The sequence below is a fragment of the Triticum urartu genome, chromosome 1A (assembly GCF_056163025.1).
Source record: "Triticum urartu cultivar PI428250 chromosome 1A, HENAU_Tu73, whole genome shotgun sequence".
Classification (NCBI taxonomy): domain Eukaryota; kingdom Viridiplantae; phylum Streptophyta; class Magnoliopsida; order Poales; family Poaceae; genus Triticum; species Triticum urartu.
The window spans coordinates 573588364-573611487 of NC_141873.1; the positions used below are offsets into that span (position 1 = coordinate 573588364).

The following is a 23124-nucleotide window of genomic DNA, read 5'->3' on the forward strand; positions in this document are numbered from 1 at the left end:
TGAACCTACGAACTATGAAGAAGCGATGGTGAGCCCAGATTCCGCAAAATGGCTTGAAGCCATGAAATCTGAGATGGGATCCATGTATGAGAACAAAGTATGGACTTTGGTTGACTTGCCCGATGATCGGCAAGCAATTGAGAATAAATGGATCTTCAAGAAGAAGACTGACACTGACGGTAATATTACTGTCAACAAAGCTCGACTTGTCGCAAAAGGTTTTCGATAAGTTTAAGGGGTTGACTACGATGAGACCTTCTCACCCATAGCGATGCTTAAGTCTGTCCGAATCATGTTAGCAATTGCCGCATTTTATGATTATGAAATTTGGCAGATGGATGTCAAAACTGCATTCCTGAATGGATTTCTGGAAGAAGAGTTGTATATGATGCAACCGGAAGGTTTTGTCGATCCAAAGGGAGCTAACAAAGTGTGCAAGCTCCAGCGATCCATTTATGGACTGGTGCAAGCCTCTCGGAGTTGGAATAAATGCTTTGATAGTGTGATCAAAGCATTTGGTTTTATACAGACTTTCGGAGAAGCCTGTATTTACAAGAAAGTGAGTGGGAGCTCTGTAGCATTTCTGATATTATATGTGGATGACATATTACTGATTGGAAATAATATAGAATTTCTGGATAGCATAAAGGGATACTTGAATAAGAGTTTTTCAATGAAAGACCTCGGTGAAGCTGCTTACATATTAGGCATAAAGATCTATAGAGATAAATCAAGACGCTTAATTGGACTTTCACAAAGCACATACCTTGACAAGATTTTGAAGAAGTTCAAAATGGATCAAGCAAAGAAAGGGTTCTTGCATGTGTTACAAGGTGTGAAGTTGAGTCAGACTCAATGCCCGACCACTGCAGAAGATAGAGAGAAAATGAAAGATGTTCCCTATGCTTCAGCCATAGGCTCTATCATGTATGCAATGTTGTGTACCAGACCTGATGTGTGCCTTGCTATAAGTCTAGCAGGGAGGTACCAAAGTAATCCAGGAGTGGATCACTGGACAGCGGTCAAGAACATCCTGAAATACCTGAAAAGGACTAAGGGTATGTTTCTCGTATATGGAGGTGACAAAGAGCTCATCGTAAACGGTTACGTTGATGCAAGCTTTGACACTGATCCGGACGATTCTAAATCGCAAACCGGATACGTGTTTACATTAAACGGTGGAGCTGTCAGTTGGTGCAGTTCTAAACAAAGCGTCGTGGCGGGATCTACATGTGAAGCGGAGTACATAGCAGCTTCGGAAGCAGCAAACGAAGGAGTCTGGATGAAGGAGTTCATATCCGATCTAGGTGTCATACCTAGTGCATCGGGTCCAATGAAAATCTTTTGTGACAATACTGGTGCAATTGCCTTGGCAAAGGAATCCAGATTTCACAAAAGAACCAAGCACATCAAGAGATGCTTCAATTCCATCCGAGGTCTAGTCCAGGTGGGAGACATAGAGATTTGCAAGATACATATGAATCTGAATGTAGCAGACCCGTTGACTAAGCCTCTTCCACGAGCAAAACATGATCAGCACCAAGGCTCCATGGGTGTTAGAATCATTACTGTGTAATCTAGATTATTGACTCTAGTGCAAGTGGGAGACTGAAGGAAATATGCCCTAGAGGCAATAATAAAGTTATTATTTATTTCCTTATATCATGATAAAAGTTTATTATTCATGCTAGAATTGTATTAACCGGAAACATAATACATGTGTGAATACATAGACAAACAGAGTGTCACTAGTATGCCTCTACTTGACTAGCTCGTTAATCAAAGATGGTTATGTTTCCTAACCATGGACAAAGAGTTGTCATTTGATTAAATGGGACCACATCATTAGTTGAATGATCTGATTGACATGACCCATTCCATTAGCTTAGCACCCGATCGTTTAGTATGTTGCTATTGCTTTCTTCATGACTTATACATGTTCCTATGACTATGAGATTATGTAACTCCCGTGTGCCGGAGGAACACTTTGTGTGCTACCAAACCTCACAACGGGTGATTATAAAGGTGCTCTACAGGTGTCTCCAAAAGTACATGTTGGGTTGACGTATTTCGAGATTAGGATTTGTCACTCCGATCGTCGGAGAGGTATCTCTGGGCCCTCTCGGTAATGCACATCACTTAAGCCTTGCAAGCATTGCAACTAATGAGTTAGTTGCGGGATGATGTATTACGAAACGAGTAAAGAGACTTGTCGGTAACGAGATTGAACTAGGTATTGGATACCGACGATCGAATCTCGGGCAAGTAACATATCGACGACAAAGGGAACAACGTATGTTGTTATGCGGTCTGACCGATAAAGATCTTCGTAGAATATGTAGGAGCCAATATGGGCATCCAGGTCCCGCTATTGGTTATTGACCGGAGACATGTCTCGGTCATGTCTACATTGTTCTCGAACCCGTAGGGTCCGCACGCTTAAGGTTTCGATGACAGTTATATTATGAGTTTATACGTTTTGATGTACCGAAGGTTGTTCGGAGTCCTGGATGTGATCATGGACATGACGAGGAGTCTCGAAATGGTCGAGACATAAAGATTGATATATTGGAAGCCTATGTTTGGATATCGGAAGTGTTCCGGGTGAAATCGGGATTTTACCGGAGTACCGGGAGGTTACCGGAACCCCCCGGGAGCTATATGGGCCTTAGTGGGCCTTAGTGGAAAAGAGAAGAGGCAGCCTGAGATGGGCCGCGCGCCCCTCCCCTCCCTTGGTCAGAATAGGACAAGGAGAGGGGGCCGGCCCCCCTTTCTCTTTTCCCCCCTCCGCGAATCCTATTCCAACTAGGATTGGGGGGAATCCTACTCCCGGAGGGAGTAGGACTCCTCCTGGCGCGCCACCTCTAGGCCGGCCGCACCCCCCCTTGAGCCTTTATATATGGAGGCAGGGGCACCCCAGAGGAACACAAGTTGATCCACGTGATCATATTCTTAGCCGTGTGCGGCGCCCCCAGCCACCATAGTCCTCGGTAATATTGTAGCGGTGCTTAGGCGAAGCCCTGCGACAGTAGTACATCAAGATCGTCACCACGCCATCATGCTGACGGAACTTTTCCCCGACACTTTGCTGGATCGGAGTCCGGGGATCATCATCGAGCTGAACGTGTGCTAAAACTCGGAGGTGCCGTAGTTTCGGTGCTTGATCGGTCGGGCCGTGAAGACGTACGACTACATCAACCAAACGCTTCCGTTGTCGATCTACAAGGGTACGTAGATCACACTCTCCCCTCTCGTTGCTATGCATCACCATGATCTTGCGTGTGCGTAGGAATTTTTTTGAAATTACTACGTTCCCCAATAGGGGGTAGGCGTCCCCCTTCCTCGTGCCTTCCTGGTTGATGTCTTGACGCAGGGTCCAAGTCCTCTGGATCACGTTCGTTCTGAAAATCACGTTCCTGAAGGTTTCATTCCGTTTGGACTCCGTTTGATATTATTTTTCTGTGAAACTCTGAAATAGGCAAAAAAATAGCAATTCTGGGCTGGGCCTCCGGTTAATAGGTGAGTCCCAAAAATAATATAAAAGTGTATAATAAAGCCCAATAATGTCCAAAACAGGATATAATATAGCATGGAACAATAAAAAATTATAGATACGTTGGAGACGTATCACCGCCACATGTCCCGTGCTGGGCACTCCATCTGGATTTCATTTATTTATTTTTCTGCACACGTTTTTTGGTTTTAGATGAGTTTTTTTGGGGTTTTAATCTTTTGGGGTTTTCCTAGGTTTTGGAGAAAAAATGGTGGATTTTATTTTTGTGCGGAATAAAAATTATGCTTCCATGGAAGCACAAATTTGCTTCTCGTGGAGGCATAGATTTACTTTCTGCGAGAAGCACAATTCGGAACGGGAAAAAAATCTATGCTTCCACGAGAAGCAAATATTTGCTTCTCGTGGTAGCACACATTTGCTTCTGCGAGAAGCGGAGTTGTGCTTCTCGGAAAGGGAACGAAATATGTGCTTCCATGAGAAGAACAATTGTGCTTCTCCATATGCCTTGCAGAACTTGTATATTGATGCAAGGCACGTGGACTCATTCATGTGGACATACTCATCAACAAGATCACCGAGTCTTCAGTATGCAATCATCCAAATAGCTGCAGTCCATTTTTGAAAGAGGAGAAGTCAACCTTTCCAAGGGCATCCTCCTTGCATACGAAATAAGCATCATACGTCATCACCCCCTCCCGAATATGATTGAACACATGTCCAGCCATCCGAAAACGGCGCCAGAATAGCTTGGGTTTGTAGAGTGGGGACATGCACTGAAAGTAGTCGGACCAGAGTAGGCAATGGCTGCTCTCTCTGTTGCGATTCAACGCTGATGCGTGGCCCAGATTGATCCCCTAAACCTCGGCCACTTCCTATTTATGTGGACATTGACGACTAAAGTAGCTATCACAAACTCCTCATCGTCCGAATCACAATGAAATTGTTTAAAAAGAACTCATATCCGCTTTCCATTTGTACCTTTCGGCGAAAGTTGAACACCTTGTGCGCGTGGTGTTGGAGATATGCCCTAGAGGCAGTCATGTATGATGATATTTCCTATGTGTTTATGAATAAAGATAGTCCTTGGACATTATCAATGATGTGTATCAGCAAGCATGTGACTTGTTTGTGGGACTATGCATTGTATGATGACTGTCCTAAAAGGTCCCTAGTCGAAAGGGCTGTGTGGACGCGCAGCCAACTAGACTAGCATATAACACAGTCGATGACTTGGTCTCACTAGCCATGGAGCATTGGATACTAACCGGATAATATGGATTTGGAAGGATCTGGTCGGATTCGACGTAGTTGGATCCGAGTCGAGATAAGGTCCGAGTCGGACAGACCCAACTATGAGACGCGGCGATATGTCATCTGTGAGTCTCTAGTACAACATACGTTCTATGTACTAAGACCTGAGCTGGCGCATGTACTCGGGATGGTGACAGACTTGCTTTGGGCCAACCAAACGCTACTCCATGACTGGGTAGTTACAAAGGTATATTTCGGGCTTGTCCAGACCCATGTTGCGAGACATGGTCGAGCAAGATGGGATTTGCCCCTCGATCAGAAGAGATATACTCTGGGCCCCTCGTGTGATCCGACTAGGATAAGCATGGACATGCGACAAGGATTATGAGATAATCTGGTTTATGGTCGGCATCACTGGAACGAGAAAGAGGTCGGGCTAGCACAAGGATGACAGACTCGCCTTGAGCCCGACAACATATATGGTGTGGCAAAAGGAATGGAAGTATGATGTACAGGTTCGCCTAACCAGCTTCATAGTATGCTTGGTGTTCGGCATGCATTGCTAGGGGCCGCTACCAACCATGCAGTTCAGAGGTGATCCGAACTGCGACCAAGCCGGCTTGAACCTAAGGGGTCGCGCTCTTAAGGGAAGGAACCTACGAGGTCGGATCCGAGGACACTGGTCGGATGTGATCCAAGCTGTATTCGGATTGTGACCGAGTATACTTATGAGCTTTAGGGTCCGTGCGAGGCCCAAGTTTTGAGCCCACGACGGACGCCTATATAAAGTGGCGGTGCCGCACACTCATGTGATTGATCGCTTCGGGGCTATCACTAGGGTTTGCATGTGTTGGGAATAGACATCTCCACTCACCGCCGGTTGTGTGATCGGACCTAGCAGTCCGCCGCACGACGTTCCTCCTTCACGCGCGGATATCGTTAGAGGCGGTGCACTTGCGCTGCTCCGACGAACCTGTACGTGAGAACTGACGACCGGCTGTTCGAGGGAGATAGGACGAGGAGGAGACGATCCACGCGGACGCGCTACCCCAACTCTTCTTCCGCTGCACGGCACTGCGCGTCTAGTGGTAATGATCCGTGATCCATCTCCCGTAGCATGTTCTGCGCGTAAAAATTTTAATTTGTAGTCGACACACCCTATCGTAGAACCCCACATGTGGTGGAAGTAGCTGGCCGGTGAAGTGCCCTGCGCCTCCCCCTAGCCTGGCAGCAGGCCTATCGATGTGAAGGCGACCATGGAGTGAGGCCGCGGGGCTAGGAGTGATGCCGACCGTGGTAGAGGCCAGGGGGTGGCATGGCAGGTCACCAACACCGGCAATAGCGGCCATTAGGTGCTGCGTGCAACAAGAAGAGGTGTGTGGGTGCGGGCATCGGCCTGGCAGTGTTCAAACGACTGGAAGTGATCGACGGCGATAAGGGTGTGGTGGTCAGGGTGTGTCGTCTGTTGATGGTGAGAGAGAAAATGGCCGATGTGGCACTGTGTGACGGGAAGGACACGAGCTTAGGCCAACTCCACCGCGCGACCCCATCATGTCCGGGTGCGTCCGTTTGGGGTAGAACGGACAAATAGCACGGCCCACCGTGCGGCCCCAAACGGACAAATGTCCGGATTCCGTCCATTTTCGACCCATCCCCGGCCCAAACTTGTGTCGAGTTTGGGGTGAAACGGACATCGCGCGGACGGGTTCGCCGCACGCCCTTGTCCCCTCATGTCCCGCCTGTCGGGGACACTAGCGGTCCCTTCGCTTTCAACGCCACCACCCCCTCTCCCCGCCCCACCCCACCGCCGGCATCGCCACTATTCTCCGGCCGCCTCCGAGCTTCGCACCCCCGGGCCGTCCATACCAAACCACGTCTCGACATGGCCGCCACCACGCCCGCGCTTTTGCCGTAGTTTTGGCCGTCGTTTGGAGGAGATTTGGCCGTCGCCATCGTAGCCGGTGGCAGAGGGGATACGACCGCCGGCGACGTACCACGGCGGCCACATCAGCTTCCGACGAGTGCTTCAGAGCGGCCAGTAGCCGGCCACCAACCACCCCTGCTGCATCGAGGTGATCATCACGGCCTCTTTGCCACCATGACCGCAAGGTGTTCGACACTTTGCCCATAAAGGTATGGGCAGTGGAGATGGATTTTTCTTCCACTACTTCATTTATTCATCGGAGGATTCGTCGTCGGAGGATGACGATCTTGTGGTGGCTGCACTGGTCGTTCACGGCCACATTGAGTGGCAGCTTCCTCGGTACAGGGGGTCACTCCCTGGTCGTGCTCCAAACCTGAACCGCATCAGGGAGAGAGGCCATGCCCTGCTCTATGCCGATTACTTTGCGAACACCCCGCTCTTCAAGCCGGATAAATTCCGTCACCGTTTTTGTATGGCAAGGCATCTGTTCAATCGTATCCGAGAGGGAGTGGTTGCTCATGACCCATACTTCGAGTGCAAGACTGATGCCCTTGTCAAGCTTGGATTCTCCTCTTACCAGAAATGCACCGCGGCCATCCGCATGCTTGCATATGGAATTCCAGGTGATCTGGTGGATGAGTATGTGCGTATGAGTGAGACCACATGTCTGATGTCAATGTACAAGTTCTGCCAGCCCGTGGTGGAGTGTTTGGCCCTGAGTACTTGAGGCAGCCAACTGCCGCTGATACAGAGAGATTGTTGGCGACCAACGTAGCTAGAGGCTTTCCAGGCATGCTTGGCAGTATAGATTGTATGCACTAGGAGTGGAAGAACTATCCATTTGCTTGGCAGGGCCAGTACAATGGGCATGTCAAAGCGTGCACTGTCATATTAGAAGTGGTGGCTTCGTAGGATCTTTGGATATGTCATTCTTTCTTAGGCATGGCAGGTTCTCACAATGATATCAATGTGCTGCAACGCTCTCCAGTCTTCACAAGGCTTGCAGAAGGCCACACCCCACCTGTCAACTTTGAGATCAACGGCCACCAGTACAACAAGGGATACTATCTAGCTGATGGTATATATCCTCAGTGGTCAACTTTTGTGAAGACAATCTCGAACCACCCAAAGTGAGAAGAGAAAGAGATTTGCCCAAATGCAAGAGAGTGCTAGACAGGATGTGGAACGTGCTTTTGGTGTGCTTCAATCCCGATGGGGTATCGTTCGAAACCATGCACTGTTATGGGATGAAGGGAAGCTTTCGAAGGTGATGACTGCTTGTGTGATTATGCACAACATGATCGTCGATGACGAGCGTGATGACCGGATCTTCGACCAAGGATTTGATTATCAAGGTGAAAATGCTGAGCCCCTGCACCAAGAACCGGCCAAATTTGAACAGTTTGTCCAATTCCATCGTGAGCTGCATGATTGGCACACTCATTTGGATCTTCAAAATAACTTGGTTGAGCACGTGTGGGATCACATTGGCAACCAATAGATGTATTGGTTCATTATGTTCATTCAAGACAATTTCGATTTGGTTGTAGAACTATTTTATTAGAGACAATTTCGATTGGGTTGTAAAATTATTTTTATTTTTAAATAATTAATATTTAGACGTGCAAACTTGATTTGATATGAAAATATGAGCATTTTTGGCCCTGACGGACAGGATGAGGCCAACGGATGGGACCGTGCGCTGAGCGCACGGCCACCACATCCCAGATCAGGCTCGGGCACGACCTTATTGGCCTATGCAAATAGATCAAATCCGGACAAAGCAGACGTTTGTTTAAAGTCGCGCGGTGAAGTTGGTCTTACGTTCGTGTTGTGTCCATGACGATGCAAACCCGGCCTGTCCACACGTTTGGCCGCGCTTTTGTCCGTTTTTAATTCGCCAGATGTTCTCATCCTGGAAATGGCTGAACGAATCCAATCTGATCTTGCAACTTTGAGTTGTCGCTTTCCGGATTTCGTGTCAATGACCATGTCGTGCACGTGGACTCGAGGAGCACGCGCGATTACTACGATGCCTGCCCGTATATAGCTCTCTCACTCCCGCCAAACGAAAGCGACGCACCACACCACGCCGAGCCATGGAGTCATCGCCTTGTGCGGTGCAGCTCCAGCTGCTGCTGGTTCTTCTCGGCGTCGCCGTCGTCTCGGCCTCGGCTGATGCGGCGTTTCCAAGAGAGGCGCTCCCGACCAGCTCCGGCTACCTCCCCGTCGACACCTCCACCAACGCCTCGCTCTTCTTCGCTTTCTACGAGGCCAGTGCCCCGCTCACCGCGCCGGCCGACACGCCGTTGCTCCTCTGGCTCGAGGGTGGCCCAGGCTGCTCCGGCCTGCTCAGCAACTTCCTCCAGCTCGGTCCCTATTCTCTCAGCCGTCGCTCCGGCAACGGCGCATCCCTCTCGCGCAACCCCTTCGCCTGGAACCGCCGCTTCGGGCTGCTCTTCCTGGACAGCCCGCTAGGCACCGGCTTCAGCGCCGCGCCGTCCACCGCAGACATCCCGCGCAGCCAGCCTGCCATCGCCGAGCACGTCCTCGCCGCGCTCCAGTCCTTCTTCGACGCCAGTCCGGCCCACTTCCGCGCGCGGCCCTTCTTCCTCGCCGGCGAGAGCTACGCCGGCAAGTACGTCCCCGCGGCGGCATCGCGCATCCTCGCCGCGAACACAGCGCTGCCGATGCACAAGAGGATCGGACTCCGTGGCGTCGCCATCGGCAACGGGCTGGTGCACCCGGTCGCGCAGGTCGCCACGTACGCCGACACGGCCTACTTCATGGGGCTCATCAACGGGCGGCAGCGGCAGGAGCTGGAGGTTATGCAGGCCGAGACGGCGGCGATAGCAAGGGCTGGGCGGTGGGGTGAGGCGACGGACGCGCGCGCGCGGTTGCTGGGGCGGCTGCAGGAGTCCACCGGCCTCGCCACGCTCTTCGACGTGGTCACCCAGGGGTGGCTGGACGCCGACGTGCTGGGCGAGTTCGTGAACCGGGCCGGCGTCAAGGTGGCGCTGGGCGCCAGGGGCGACGTCGCCTGGGAGGCCTGCGCGGCCGAGGTGGTGGCGGCGTTGCGGGAGGACGGGATGAAGAGCGCCAAGCCGGAGGTGGAGGCGCTGCTGCCGCGGGAGGGGATGCGGGTGCTGCTGTACGAGGGTGTCCGGGACCTGCGCGACGGCGTGGCGTCGGCGGAGGCGTGGCTGGAGGAGGTGGATTGGGATGGTATGGCGGAGTTCCGAGAAGCCAAGCGCGCCGTGTGGCGGACCACCGACGAGGGGGAGCTCGCCGGGTACGTGCAGAGGCACGGCGCGCTGGCACACGTGGTGGTGTACGGTGCCGGGCACTTCGTGCCGGCGGGTAACGGCCGCGCGGCGCAGGAGATGATTGAGGGTTGGGTGTTCCAGACGGGAGTGTTTGGTGGCGGCAACACCGGCCACCGTGTACTCGAGACCGGCGGCGGCGTCGGGCACGCCGTGATATGATTAAGCTGGTGAAGACCACGAGTCTGACAGTTTTGAACAGTCATCAACGATATAATATCTCTTCTATTTTACATATATATGCTCACGAAAATTAGCGGCGAAATTCAGTTACTCGTGAAATTTTTGTGCAAAATTCAGAACTTGCTCTAGTAACGCTAGTCTCAAACAGCGGGTTAGATGCTCACAGTTTTCTTACTTTTACGGCACCTAGCCGAAGTCCAAAAAACATTATCAGAGTAAAAATTTTACTCCATACTCCAAGCGAAGCGTGACCTTATGTTTACTCGACCTCGCGGCCGCGGAGTAAAATTCAACTCACCTCTCTGCCTCTCGTCCCCGCATCCCCGCCGCTCAATCTCCACCGACGAGCCCTCCACCTCACCCGCACCCACTCCCACGTCGGCCGGTTGTCAATAATGGCCAGATCCCACCGCCGTCCATCTACAGCACAGATCTGTGCCGCCACAAGCGGTCTCGGGCCCATGGCCGTGTCGAAACTTGTTCCTCCCGCGCTCGCCTGCCCGGCTTCCCCGAACTCCCGCCACCGTCGCCCCCACCACAGAGGCAATACATTTGTGTGCAGCAGCAGGATTGGGGAACGTGGGTGGCCAATATAACCGACCAAAACACCCACACGAAAATATGGATCGACTCATTCCTACCTACCAAGCAGGCGGCGAGCGGGTACGACATCATGTCGGTCCACCTGCACGGCGCTGACGGCCACAACTTTGCTTTTGGGCAACTACCATGGTTGGAGCCCTTCAACCAGCGGGTGGCCTCCGCAGTTGCTGGTCCCAATATCTTTGTTTGCCGATCGCAGCTCATTTGTGCGTCGATCGCAACACCGCACAACGCCTGATCTTGTTGGTCACATCATCGGGGTCGCTGGTTGCAGCTTCGTCTGTTGTCGGTTGCAGCTCTGGGCTCGCCCCCTCATGAACCGTCATAGCATGGGACATCGGGGCTTGTGGGTCGTAGCATCGGTCATCGCTGGTCCCAACCCCGTGATTTATCGTTCGCGCGGCCATGGCACCCTGCTCTGGTCATTGTGCTTGACCCCCCCCTCTATCTGGATACCATGACGTAATGTTGCGGGGAAAGGAGAAATTGCCGCACGAATGAGCTCGCCCCGTGCGAACCGTGGCGGATTTCTACTTGTTGCCATGGAGGAAGAAGCCAAGGGGAAGGGGTTGGGTGTGCTGGAGGTAGGAAATGGAGATGTGTGTGAGAGAATCACTGGGAGGTGGGAAGAGACGATGCGGTCTGTGCACCGAGTGGCCCAGATCGTTTTAGGTGGAGATAATATAGAGGCCGTGGAGCGGTGGTGGGACCTGTAGGAGAAACGCGCGTCTGCGTGCGGTGACGGGTGGAACGGCAAATCGGTATGCCGATTTAAAAAAAATTCCCAAGTATAAAAAATTCCTAGCTAAATAGGTAACTTCATAGGTTCTACTAGAACCACGCATGGACAGCCTGGCCCGGACAGCCAGCTCGAAAGCCCGACATCCGAGCCGGGCTCGGGCTCGGGCTCAGCTTTTATGCCCAAAGCCTAGTTTGAAAGCCCAAAAAAGCCCGAACATTGCATATATCATTATTTTATTAGAAATATAGGTATAATATATATTTTAAATATCCCAAAGAAACATTAGTTTAGTAAAAAGGGGCATTGCTCATGTGCTTCGGGCCAGACTTGGGCTTGAGATTTTAAGGTCGGGCTTTACAAAGCCCAGCCCAAACCTAGCCCGACCTAGAAAATGCCCAGATTTAGGTTATAGTCACTCATTTGAACCAAAATGTTACTTTCGTCTCTGTAAACATTGTGACATTTTAAATAAAGGCTTCGCAAGATTGTCTCAAAAGAAAATTTGAACCAAAATGCTTGATCTCTTTGAAATCAAAACCTCAGTGCTTAGACAATAGTTAACCATGCATTATTTTGACTTGTTAGATAAAAAATGCACTAACATTATATTCGCAATGAAAGATGGTTCCATATTGTAGTTTATGTAATTATTACTCACTACATATTACATATTTGCCAAAAAAATAATCAAATTAAATTATTCAGCCCCTTCATCTATTTTGGAAGACAGAGTTTAGACACTAAATAGTTAACATCTTTAGTATGGTGCAAGAAATCTCTAAGCACCCAGATACAAACTGCTCTTAGCAAGTGGTGGTACAAAGAGATTGTCCAACTGCTACATCATAAATCAAACTTTTATAATAAAAATTTAAACTGCAAAAATCTCTTATATTGGTGTACATGAAGGAAATATGCCCTAAAGGCAATAATAAAGTTATTATTTATTTCCTTATATCATGATAAATGTTTATTATTCATGCTAGAATTGTATTAACCGGAAACATAATACATGTGTGAATACATAGACAAACAGAGTGTCACTAGTATGCCTCTACTTGACTAGCTCGTTAATCAAAGATGGTTATGTTTCCTAACCATGGACAAAAGAGTTGTTATTTGATTAACGAGGTCACATCATTAGTTGAATGATCTGATTGACATGACCCATTCCATTAGCTTAGCACACGATTGTTTAGTATGTTGCTATTGCTTTCTTCATGACTTATACATGTTCCTATGACTATGAGATTATGCAACTCCCGTTTGCCGGAGGAACACTTTGGGTGCTACCAAACGTCACAACGTAACTGGGTGATTATAAAGGAGCATTACAGGTGTCTCCAAAGGTAGATGTTGGGTTGGCGTATTTCGAGATTAGGATTTGTCACTCCGATTGTCGGAGAGGTATCTCTGGGCCCTCTCAGTAATGCACATCACATAAGCCTTGCAAGCACTGCAACTAATATGTTAGTTGTGAGATGATGTATTACGGAACGAGTAAAGAGACTTGCCAGTAACGAGATTGAACTAGGTATTGGATACCGACGATCGAATCTCGGGCAAGTAACATACCGATGACAAAGGGAACAACGTATGTTGTTATGCGGTCTGACCGATAAAGATCTTCGTAGAATATGTAGGAGCCAATATGGGCATCCAGGTCCCGCTATTGGTTATTGACCGGAGACGTGTCTCGGTCATGTTTACATTGTTCTCGAACCGTAGGGTCCGCACGCTTAAGGTTTCGATGACAGTTATATTATGAGTTTATGAGTTTTGATGTACCGAAGGAGTTCGGAGTCCCGGATGAGATCGGGGACATGACGAGGAGTCTCGAAATGGTCGAGACGTAAAGATCGATATATTGGACGACTATATTCGGACATCGGAAAGGTTCCGAGTGATTCGGGTATTTTTCGGAGTACCGGGTAGTTACGGGAGAAGTAATGGGCCTTGATGGGCTTTAGTGAGAAGAGGAAAAGGCTGCTGCGCCCCCCCCTCCCCTTTGGTCCGAATTGGACTAGGGAAAAGGGGGCCGGCCACCTCTCCTTCTCCTCCTATTCCTTCTCCCTTCCTCCCCTTTTGGTGGACTCCTACTAGGACTTGGAGTCCTAGTAGGACTCCCTATCCTGGCCGCACCTTTGCCTTGGCCGGCCTCCTCCTCCTCCATCCTTTATATACAGGGGCAGGGGGCACCCCATAGACACACAAGTTGATAATTGTTGATCGTTCCTTAGCCGTGTGCGGTGCCCCCTGCCACCAAATTCCACCTCGGTTATATCGTTGTAGAGCTTAGGCGAAGCCCTGCGTCGGTAGAACATCAAGATCGTCACCACGCCGTCGTGCTGACGGAACTCTTCCTCGACGCTTTGCTGGATCGAAGCCCGAGGATCGTCATCGAGCTGAACGTGTGCTAAGAACTCGGAGGTGCCGGAGTAACGGTGCTTGGATCGATCGGATCGGGAAGAAGACGTACGACTACTTCCTCTACGTTGTGTGATCGCTTCCGCAGTCGGTCTGCGTTGGTACGTAGACAACACTCTCCCCTCTCGTTGCTATGCATCACCATGATCTTGCGTGTGCGTTGGAAAATTTTGAAATTACTACGTTCCCCAACAGTGGCATCCGAGCCTAGGTTTTATGGTTTGATGTTATATGCACGAGTAGAACACAAGTGAGTTGTGGGCGATATAAGTCATACTGCCTACCAGCATGTCATACTTTGGTTCGGCGGTATTGTTGGATGAAGCGGCCCGGACCGACATTACGCGTACGCTTACGCGAGACCGGTTTCCCCGACGTGCTTTGCACATAGGTGACTTGCGGGTGACTGTTTCTCCAACTTTAGTTGAACCGAGTGTGGCTACGTCCGGTCCTTGCGAAGGTTAAAACGGAGTCTATTTGACAAACTATCGTTGTGGTTTTGATGCGTAGGTGAGAATGGTTCTTGCTTAAGCCCGTAGCAGCCACGTAAAACTTGCAACAACAAAGTAGAGGACGTCTAACTTGTTTTTGCAGGGCATGTTGTGATGTGATATGGTCAAAACGTGATGAGATATAAGTTGTTGTATGAGATGATCATGTTTTGTTGAAGTTATCGGCAACTGACAAAAGCCTTATGGTTGTCTCTCTATTGCATAAGATGCAAGCGTCCAATAATTGCTTTACTTTATCGCTATGCGATAGCAATAGTTGCAAGAGCAATTGTTGGCGAGACGACCACGTGACGACACATTGATATAGATCAAGATGATGGAGATCATGGTGTCATGTCGGTGATGATATAGATCATGACAGTACTTTGGAGATGGAGATCAAAGAAGCAAGATGATGATGGCCATATCATGTCACATATATTGTTTGCATGTGATGTTTATCTTTTATACATCTTATCTTGCTTTGATTGACGGTAGCATTATAAGATGATCTCTCACTAAATTATCAAGAAGTGTTCTCCCTGAGTATGCACTGTTGCGAAAGTTCTTCGTGCTAAGACACCACGTGATGATCGGGTGTGATAGGTTCTACGTTCAAATACAACGGGTGCAAAACAGTTGCACACGCTGAATACTCAGGTTATACTTGATGAGCCAAGCATATACAAATATGGCCTCGGAACACGGAGACCGAAAGGTCGAGCGTGAATCATATAGTAGATATGATCAACATAACGATGTTCACCATTGAAAACTACTCCATCTCACGTGATGATCGGTTATGGTTTAGTTGATTTGGATCACGTGATCACTTAGAGGATTAGAGGGATGTCTATCTAAGTGGGAGTTCTTAAGTAATATGATTAATTGAACTTTAATTTATCATGAACTTAGTCCTGGTAGTATTAGCATATCTATGTTGTAGATCAATAGCTCGCGTTGTTACTTCCTTGTGTTTATTTTGATATGTTCCTAGAGAAAATTGTGTTGAAAGATGTTAGTAGCAATGATGCGGATTGGATCCGTGATCTGAGGTTTATCCTCATTGCTGCACAGAAGAATTATGTCCTTGATGCACCGCTAGGTGACAGACCTATTGCAGGAGCAGATGCAGACGTTATGAACGTTTGGCTAGCTCAATATGATGACTACTTGATAGTTTAGTGCACCATGCTTAATGGCTTAGAATCGGGACTTCAAAGACGTTTTGAACGTCATGGACCATATGAGATGTTCCAGGAGTTGAAGTTAATATTTCAAGCAAATACCCGAGTTGAGAGATATGAAGTCTCCAACAAGTTCTATAGCTAAAAGATGGAGGAGAATCGCTCAACAAGTGAGCATGTGCTCAGATTGTCTGGGTACTACAATTGCTTGAATCAAGTGGGAGTTAATCTTTCAGATAAGATAGTGATTGACAGAATTCTCTAGTCACCATCACCAAGTTAGTAGAACTTCGTGATGAACTATAATATGCAAGGGATGACAAAAGTAATTCCCAAGCTCTTCGTGATGCTGAAATCAACGAAGGTAGAAATCAAGAAAAACATCAAGTGTTGATGGTTGACAAGACCACTAGTTTCAAGAAAAGGGCAAAGGGAAGAAGGGAAACTTCAAGAAGAACGGCAAGCAAGTTGCTGCTCAAGTGAAGAAGCCTAAGTCTGATCCTAAGCCTGAGACTAAGTGCTTATACTGTAAAGGGACTGATCACTGGAAGCGGAACTACCCCAAGTGATTGGCGGATAAGAAGGATGGCAAAGTGAACATAAGTATATTTGATATACATGTTATTGATGTGTACTTTACTAGTGTTTATAGCAACCCCTTAGTATTTGATGCTAGTTCAGTTGCTAAGAGTAGTAACTCGAAACGGGAGTTGCAGAATAAACAGAGACTAGTTAAGGGTGAAGTGACGATGTGTGTTGGAAGTAGTTCCAAGATTGATATGATCATCATCACACACTCCCCTATACTTTCGGGATTAGTGTTGAACCTAAATAAGTGTTATTTGGTGTTTGTGTTGAGCATGAATATGATTTGATCATGTTTATTGTAATACGGTTATTTATTTAAGTAAAAAAATAAATTGTTGTTCTGTTTACATGAATAAAACCTTATATGGTTACACACCCAATGAAAATAGTTCATTGGATCTCGATCTTAATAATACACATATTCATAATATTGAAACCAAAAGATGCAGAGTTGATAATGAAAGTGCGACTTATTTGTGGCACTGTCGTTTAGGTCATATCGGTGTAAAGCGCATGAAGAAACTCCATACTGATGGACTTTTGGAACCACTTGATTATGAATCACTTGGTACTTGCGAACCGTGCCTCATGGGCAAGATGACTAAAACACCGTTCTCCGGTACTATGGAGAGAGCAACAGATTTATTGGAAATCATACACACCGATGTATGTGGTCCGATGAAAATTGAGGCTCGCGGCGGATATCGTTATTTTCTCACCTTCACAGATGACTTAAGCAGATATGGGTATATCTACTTAATGAAACACAAGTCTGAAACATTTGAAAAGTTCAAAGAATTTCAGAGTGAAGTTGAAAATCATTGTAACAAGAAAATAAAGTTTCTACGATCTGATCGCGGAGAAAAATATTTGAGTTACGAGTTTGGTGTACATTTGAAAAATTGTGGAATAGTTTCGCAACTCACGCCACCCGGAACACCACAACGTAATGGTGTGTCCGAACGTCGTAATCGTACTTTACTAGATATGGTGCGATCTATGATGTCTCTTACTGATTTACCGCTATCGTTTTGGGGATACGCTCTAGAGACGGCCGCATTCACGTTAAATAGGGCACCATCAAAATCCGTTAAGACGACGCCTTATGAACTATGGTTTGGCAAGAAACCAAAGTTGTCGTTTCTTAAAGTTTGGGGTTGCGATGCTTATATGAAAAAGTTTCATCCTGATAAGCTCAAAACTCAAATCGGAGAAGTGCGTCTTCATAGGATATCCAAAGGAAACTATTGGATACACCTTCTATCACAGATCCGAAGACAAGGCTTTTGTTGCTAAATTCGGAAACTTTCTGGAGAAGGAGTTTCTCTTGAAAGAAGTGAGTGGGAGGAAAGTAGAACTTGACGAGGTAACTGTACCTGCTCCCTTATTGAAAAGTAGTACATCACAGAAAAATGTTTCTGTGACACCTACACCAGTTAGTGAGGAAGCTAATGATGATGATCATGGAACTTCAGAACAAGACACTACTGAACCTCGTAGATCAACCAGAGTAAGATCCGCGCCAGAGTAGTACGGTAATCCTGTTCTGGAAGTCATGCTACTAGATCATGATGAACCTACGAACTATGAAGAAGCGATGGTGAGCCCAGATTTCGCAAAGTGGCTTGAAGCCATGAAATCTGAGATATGATCCATGTATGAGAACAAAGTATGGACTTTGGTTGACTTGCCCGATGATCGGCAAGCCATAGAAAATAAATGGATCTTCAAGAGGAAGACGGACGCTGATAGTAGTGTTACTATCTACAAAGCTAGAATTGTCGCAAAAAGGTTTTCGACAAGTTCAAGGTGTTGACTACGATGAGATTTTCTCACTCGTATCTATGCTTAAGTCTGTCCGAATCATGTTAGCAATTGCCGCATTTTATGAAATCTGGCAAATGGATAAACAAAACTGCATTCTTTAATGAATTTGCTAAAGAAGAGTTGTATACGATGCAACTAGAAGGTTTTGTCGATCCTAAAGGTGTTAACTAAATATGCAAGATCCAGCGATCTATCTGTGGACTGGTGCAAACATCTCGGAGTTGGAATATACGCTTTGATGAGTTGATCAAAGCATATAGTTTTATACAGACTTGCGGTGAAGCCTGTATTTACGAGAAAGTGAGTGGGAGCACTACAGCATTTCTGATAAGTATATGTGAATGACATATTGTTGATCGGAAATAATGTAGAATTATTCTGCAAAGCATAAAAGGAGTGTTTGAAAGGAGTTTTTCAAAGAAAGACTTCGGTAAAGCTGCTTACATATTGAGCTTCAAGATCTATAAAGATAGATCAAGACGCTTGATAAGTTTTTCAATAAGTACATACCTTGACAAGATTTTGAAGTAGTTCAAAATGGAACAGTCAAAGAAAAAGTTTCTTGCCTGTGTTACAAGGTGTGAAGTTGAGTAAGACTCAAAGCCCGACCACGGCAGAAGATAGAAAGAGAATGAAAGTCATTCCCTATGCCTCATTCATAGGTTCTATAAAGTATGCCATGCTGTGTACCAGATCTATTGTATACTCTGCACTGATTTGGCAAGGGAGTACAATAGTGATCTAGGAGTAGATCACTGGACAGCGGTCAGAATTATCCTTAGTGAAATAAGGATATGTTTCTCGATTATGGACGTGACAAAAAGGTTCGTCGTAAAGGGTTACGTCGATGCAAGTTTTTTGACACTGATCCAGATGAATCTAAAGTCTCAATCTGGATACATATTGAAAGTGGGAGCAATTAGCTAGAGTAGCTCCGTGCAGAGCATTATAGACATAGAATTTTGCAAAATACTTACGGATCTGAATGTGACAGACCCGTTGACTAAAATTATCTCACAAGCAAAACATGATCACACCTTAGTACTCTTTGGGTGTTAATCACATAGATATGTGAACTAGATTACTGACTCTAGTAAACCCTTTGAGTGTTGGTCACATGACGATGTGAACTATGGGTGTTAATCACATGGTGATGTGAACTATTGCTGCTAAATCACATGGCGATGTGAACTAGATTATTGACTCTAGTGCAAGTGGGAGACTGAAGGAAATATGCCCTAGAGGCAATAATAAAGTTATTATTTATTTCCTTATATCATGATAAATGTTTATTATTCATGCTAGAATTGTATTAACCGGAAACATAATACATGTGTGAATACATAGACAAACAGAGTGTCACTAGTATGCCTCTACTTGACTAGCTCGTTAATCAAAGATGGTTATGTTTCCTAACCATGGACAAAAGAGTTGTTATTTGATTAACGAGGTCACATCATTAGTTGAATGATCTGATTGACATGACCCATTCCATTAGCTTAGCACACAATCGTTTAGTATGTTGCTATTGCTTTCTTCATGACTTATACATGTTCCTATGACTATGAGATTATGCAACTCCCGTTTGCCGGAGGAACACTTTGGGTGCTACCAAACGTCACAATGTAACTGGGTGATTATAAAGGAGCATTACAGGTGTCTTCAAAGGTAGATGTTGGGTTGGCGTATTTCGAGATTAGGATTTGTCACTCCGATTGTCGGAGAGGTATCTCTGGGCCCTCTCGGTAATGCACATCACATAAGCCTTGCAAGCACTGCAACTAATATGTTAGTTGTGAGATGATGTATTATGGAACGAGTAAAGAGACTTGCCAGTAACGAGATTGAACTAGTTATTGGATACCGACGATCGAATCTCGGGCAAGTAACATACCGATGACAAAGGGAACAACGTATGTTGTTATGCGGTCTGACCGATAAAGATCTTCGTAGAATATGTAGGAGCCAATATGGGCATCCAGGTCCCGCTATTGGTTATTGACCGGAGACGTGTCTCGGTCATGTTTACATTGTTCTCGAACCGTAGGGTCCGCACGCTTAAGGTTTCGATGACAGTTATATTATGAGTTTATGAGTTTTGATGTACCGAAGGAGTTCGGAGTCCCGGATGAGATCGGGGACATGACGAGGAGTCTCGAAATGGTCGAGACGTAAAGATCGATATATTGGACGACTATATTCGTACATCGGAAAGGTTCCGAGTGATTCGGGTATTTTTCGGAGTACCGGGTAGTTACGGGAGAAGTAATGGGCCTTGATGCGCTTTAGTGGGAAGAGGAAAAGGCTGCTGCGCCCCCCCTCCCCTTTGGTCCGAATTGGACTAGGGAAAAGGGGGCCGGCCACTTCTCCTTCTCCTCCTATTCCTTCTCCCTTCCTCCCCTTTTGGTGGACTCCTACTAGGACTTGGAGTCCTAGTAGGACTCCCTATCCTGGCCGCACCTTTGCCTTGGCCGGCCTCCTCCTCCTCCATCCTTTATATACAGGGGCAGGGGGCACCCCATAGACACACAAGTTGATCATTGTTGATCGTTCCTTAGCCGTGTGCGGTGCCCCCTGCCACCAAATTCCACCTCGGTCATATCGTTGTAGAGCTTAGGTGAAGCCCTGCGTCGGTAGAACATCAAGATCGTCACCACGCCGTCGTGCTGACGGAACTCTTCCTCGACGCTTTGCTGGATCGAAGCCCGAGGATCGTCATCGAGCTGAACGTGTGCTAAGAACTCGGAGGTGCCGGAGTAACGGTGCTTGGATCGGTCGGATCGGGAAGAAGACGTACGGCTACTTCCTCTACGTTGTGTGATCGCTTCCGCAGTCGGTCTGCGTTGGTACGTAGACAACACTCTCCCCTCTCATTGCTATGCATCACCATGATCTTGCGTGTGCGTAGAAATTTTTTGAAATTACTACGTTCCCTAACAGTACAGAGGTAGTAGATGTTAAGCATTCCTGGCTCAAGCATCTTAATTATTTTGTCCTACCTACATGGAAGAAAAAGGACTGTATTTTCTTCACTAAACACATGTATATCAAGCACAAGTCGCTGGATAGTAGTATATCCAACATGCCAATTAAACCCCCTCTAATTAGTTGACAAACATGGGGAGTTTCTACGACACGATTGTGTTTGTCCACTATTAGCGTGACATGAAAATTCCTACTAACGCAGGATCGCATCGCATTTTCTGGAAGGACTTCGAAGTGGAGTTCCGGTTTGCCTTTCCTGATGATCCTTTTAGCCTTATGTACCTTGAGACCAACAACTCTTGGCCACGAAAACCCATGATATTTGTACACATTTGAACTATTTGCTCTCCATAATGTTCGTTTTGCCTCGCCTGGAACCTGCATAGATTGAGTAGAACTTTGGCATTATGTTAAAAATTGGAGATCTTAAATGTTTTCTAATGTTGTTACCAACGTTCGCATGATAGAGCATATAAATTAGGTCCGTAGCTGTAAATGTATCTAAAATTCTAGACAAGCAAACACATCATTTTTTGTTTTTTCTGATGTTAAACCATGGCATTCCTTTTTATGATGGTGATATATGTACCTTGGGCATGTATTCCGCAACCTTGACAACCGGCGTCCACTCCCCTGGCGGAGGAGCTTGAACAAGATCCGAGAGGGGGCTAGAGAGGAGTCTACACCGGAGTTGAGCAGACCAATCTTGGGTGGCTTAATACCCTGGTATTTGCGGATATTTGAACTATTTAGTCGCCATAATGTTCTCTTGGGCTCGCCTGGAACCTGCGTAGATCAAGTACAATTTTGGTCTTAAGTTGTAGAAGTGAAGATGTTAAATATTTTCTAATGTTCTTCCCAAAGGAATGTGTAAATAAATCATATATATAGCTTGTTCGCACGATAGAGCGGACGACTTAGGTGCATAGTTGAAAATGTGCGTAAAATTCTATACAAGCATACACATCTTTTACGGTTTGTTATCGTGTTAAACCATAGCATTCCTTTTTATGATGATTGTGCATGTACCTTGGGTATCTATTCTGCAACCTTGACAACCGGCCTCCACTCTTCTGGGGGAGGAGCTTGAACAAGATCCGAGAGGGAGCCAAGGGAGTGTATACAAGAGTTAGAGCATACTAATCTAGAGAGTATCATGTCGAACATGTTGCGAAAATAGTGGTCCAAATCAAATGCCAACCTGTGGGAAGCTCGAAGGCTCTAGCCGGTGCCGACGAAGCTCCATCGCCGGGCTCTCGCATTACGAGTTTATGTATATTTACCTGCAATGCGATGCATAGGCAGCAGATAAAAAAGATGTAAACTGAATGGTGCCACTAGATTACAAGCCATTTTATCATGACAAGTCATTTTGTTCGATTTGGACAGTGCAGGTTCTCCTTCATCTATAGGAGTACAATAGTCGGTAGAATATCAAATTAAGACACATGCATGCCACCATACTAGCAGCACTTAATTTGGACAATGCAGGAACGGAATTAGACGACACCTATATTGTGCTCAAGGACAAACACGGCGTTAATTGGTGGGTACAATGACAAATCTACGGTGCTAGCTAGGGCATCGCAAATTGTGTTTCCAGATTGCATCCTTTCGATCAAAGGAGCCGGCCGGCCGGCCGGCCCCAAATTCCATTTAGAAATTGGAAGTACTTGTTTGATCACGATCATGGGAAGGATTAAAATATACTTGAAGATAAAAGATAGGTACTCCCTTCATTTATATATACAAGGGCACTATGGAATATATATTTTGCATCTATACAAAGCCACCAACAGTAATCAAGGCAAAGTTAATGATATTTTCTCGTACTAACAACCTGATTAATACTTGCATGCATACAGTCATAATGACAGTCAGCTACTTCCTCCACTTAGTTTCTCTGCATGCATGCGGAGTATTAATGATCCCAGCAAACAAGAAAAAAATTGACTTGTAAAGCAGGCATTAAATTTTACATTGGTACCTGTAATCCGAGTTTATGGCCTTATACAAAAATGAAGGGAGTATATACCCTGGATGGCTTTTTTAGGGGAGCAATGCTAGACGTATGGACAT

General features: G+C 46.7%; 1 protein-coding gene and 1 pseudogene across 1 annotated transcript; both read left to right on the top strand.

The window, feature by feature from the left end:
- The first annotated feature begins 6900 nt into the window (after window positions 1–6900).
- Window positions 6901–8190, top strand: LOC147992911 (uncharacterized). The gene is made up of 3 exons (XM_087539177.1): window positions 6901–7408; window positions 7639–7767; window positions 7943–8190. The coding sequence occupies exons 1-3, from the start codon at window positions 6901–6903 to the stop codon at window positions 8188–8190; spliced, it is 885 nt and encodes a 294-aa protein (XP_087395303.1).
- Window positions 8191–8737: 547 nt separating this feature from the next.
- Window positions 8738–10247, top strand: LOC125543339 (serine carboxypeptidase-like 50 pseudogene; annotated as a pseudogene).
- Window positions 10248–23124: the final 12877 nt, after the last annotated feature.

Excerpts from the sequence above, each read along its gene's own strand:
- LOC147992911 (XM_087539177.1), top strand. The coding sequence starts at position 6,901 with ATGGGCAGTGGAGATGGATTTTTCTTCCACTACTTCATTTATTCATCG. Across the intron at positions 7,409-7,638 it reads GGTGGAGTGTTTGGCCCTGA|GTTCTCACAATGATATCAAT; the intron begins GTACTTGAGGCA and ends TAGGCATGGCAG. Across the intron at positions 7,768-7,942 it reads GGGATACTATCTAGCTGATG|GGAAGCTTTCGAAGGTGATG; the intron begins GTATATATCCTC and ends TATGGGATGAAG.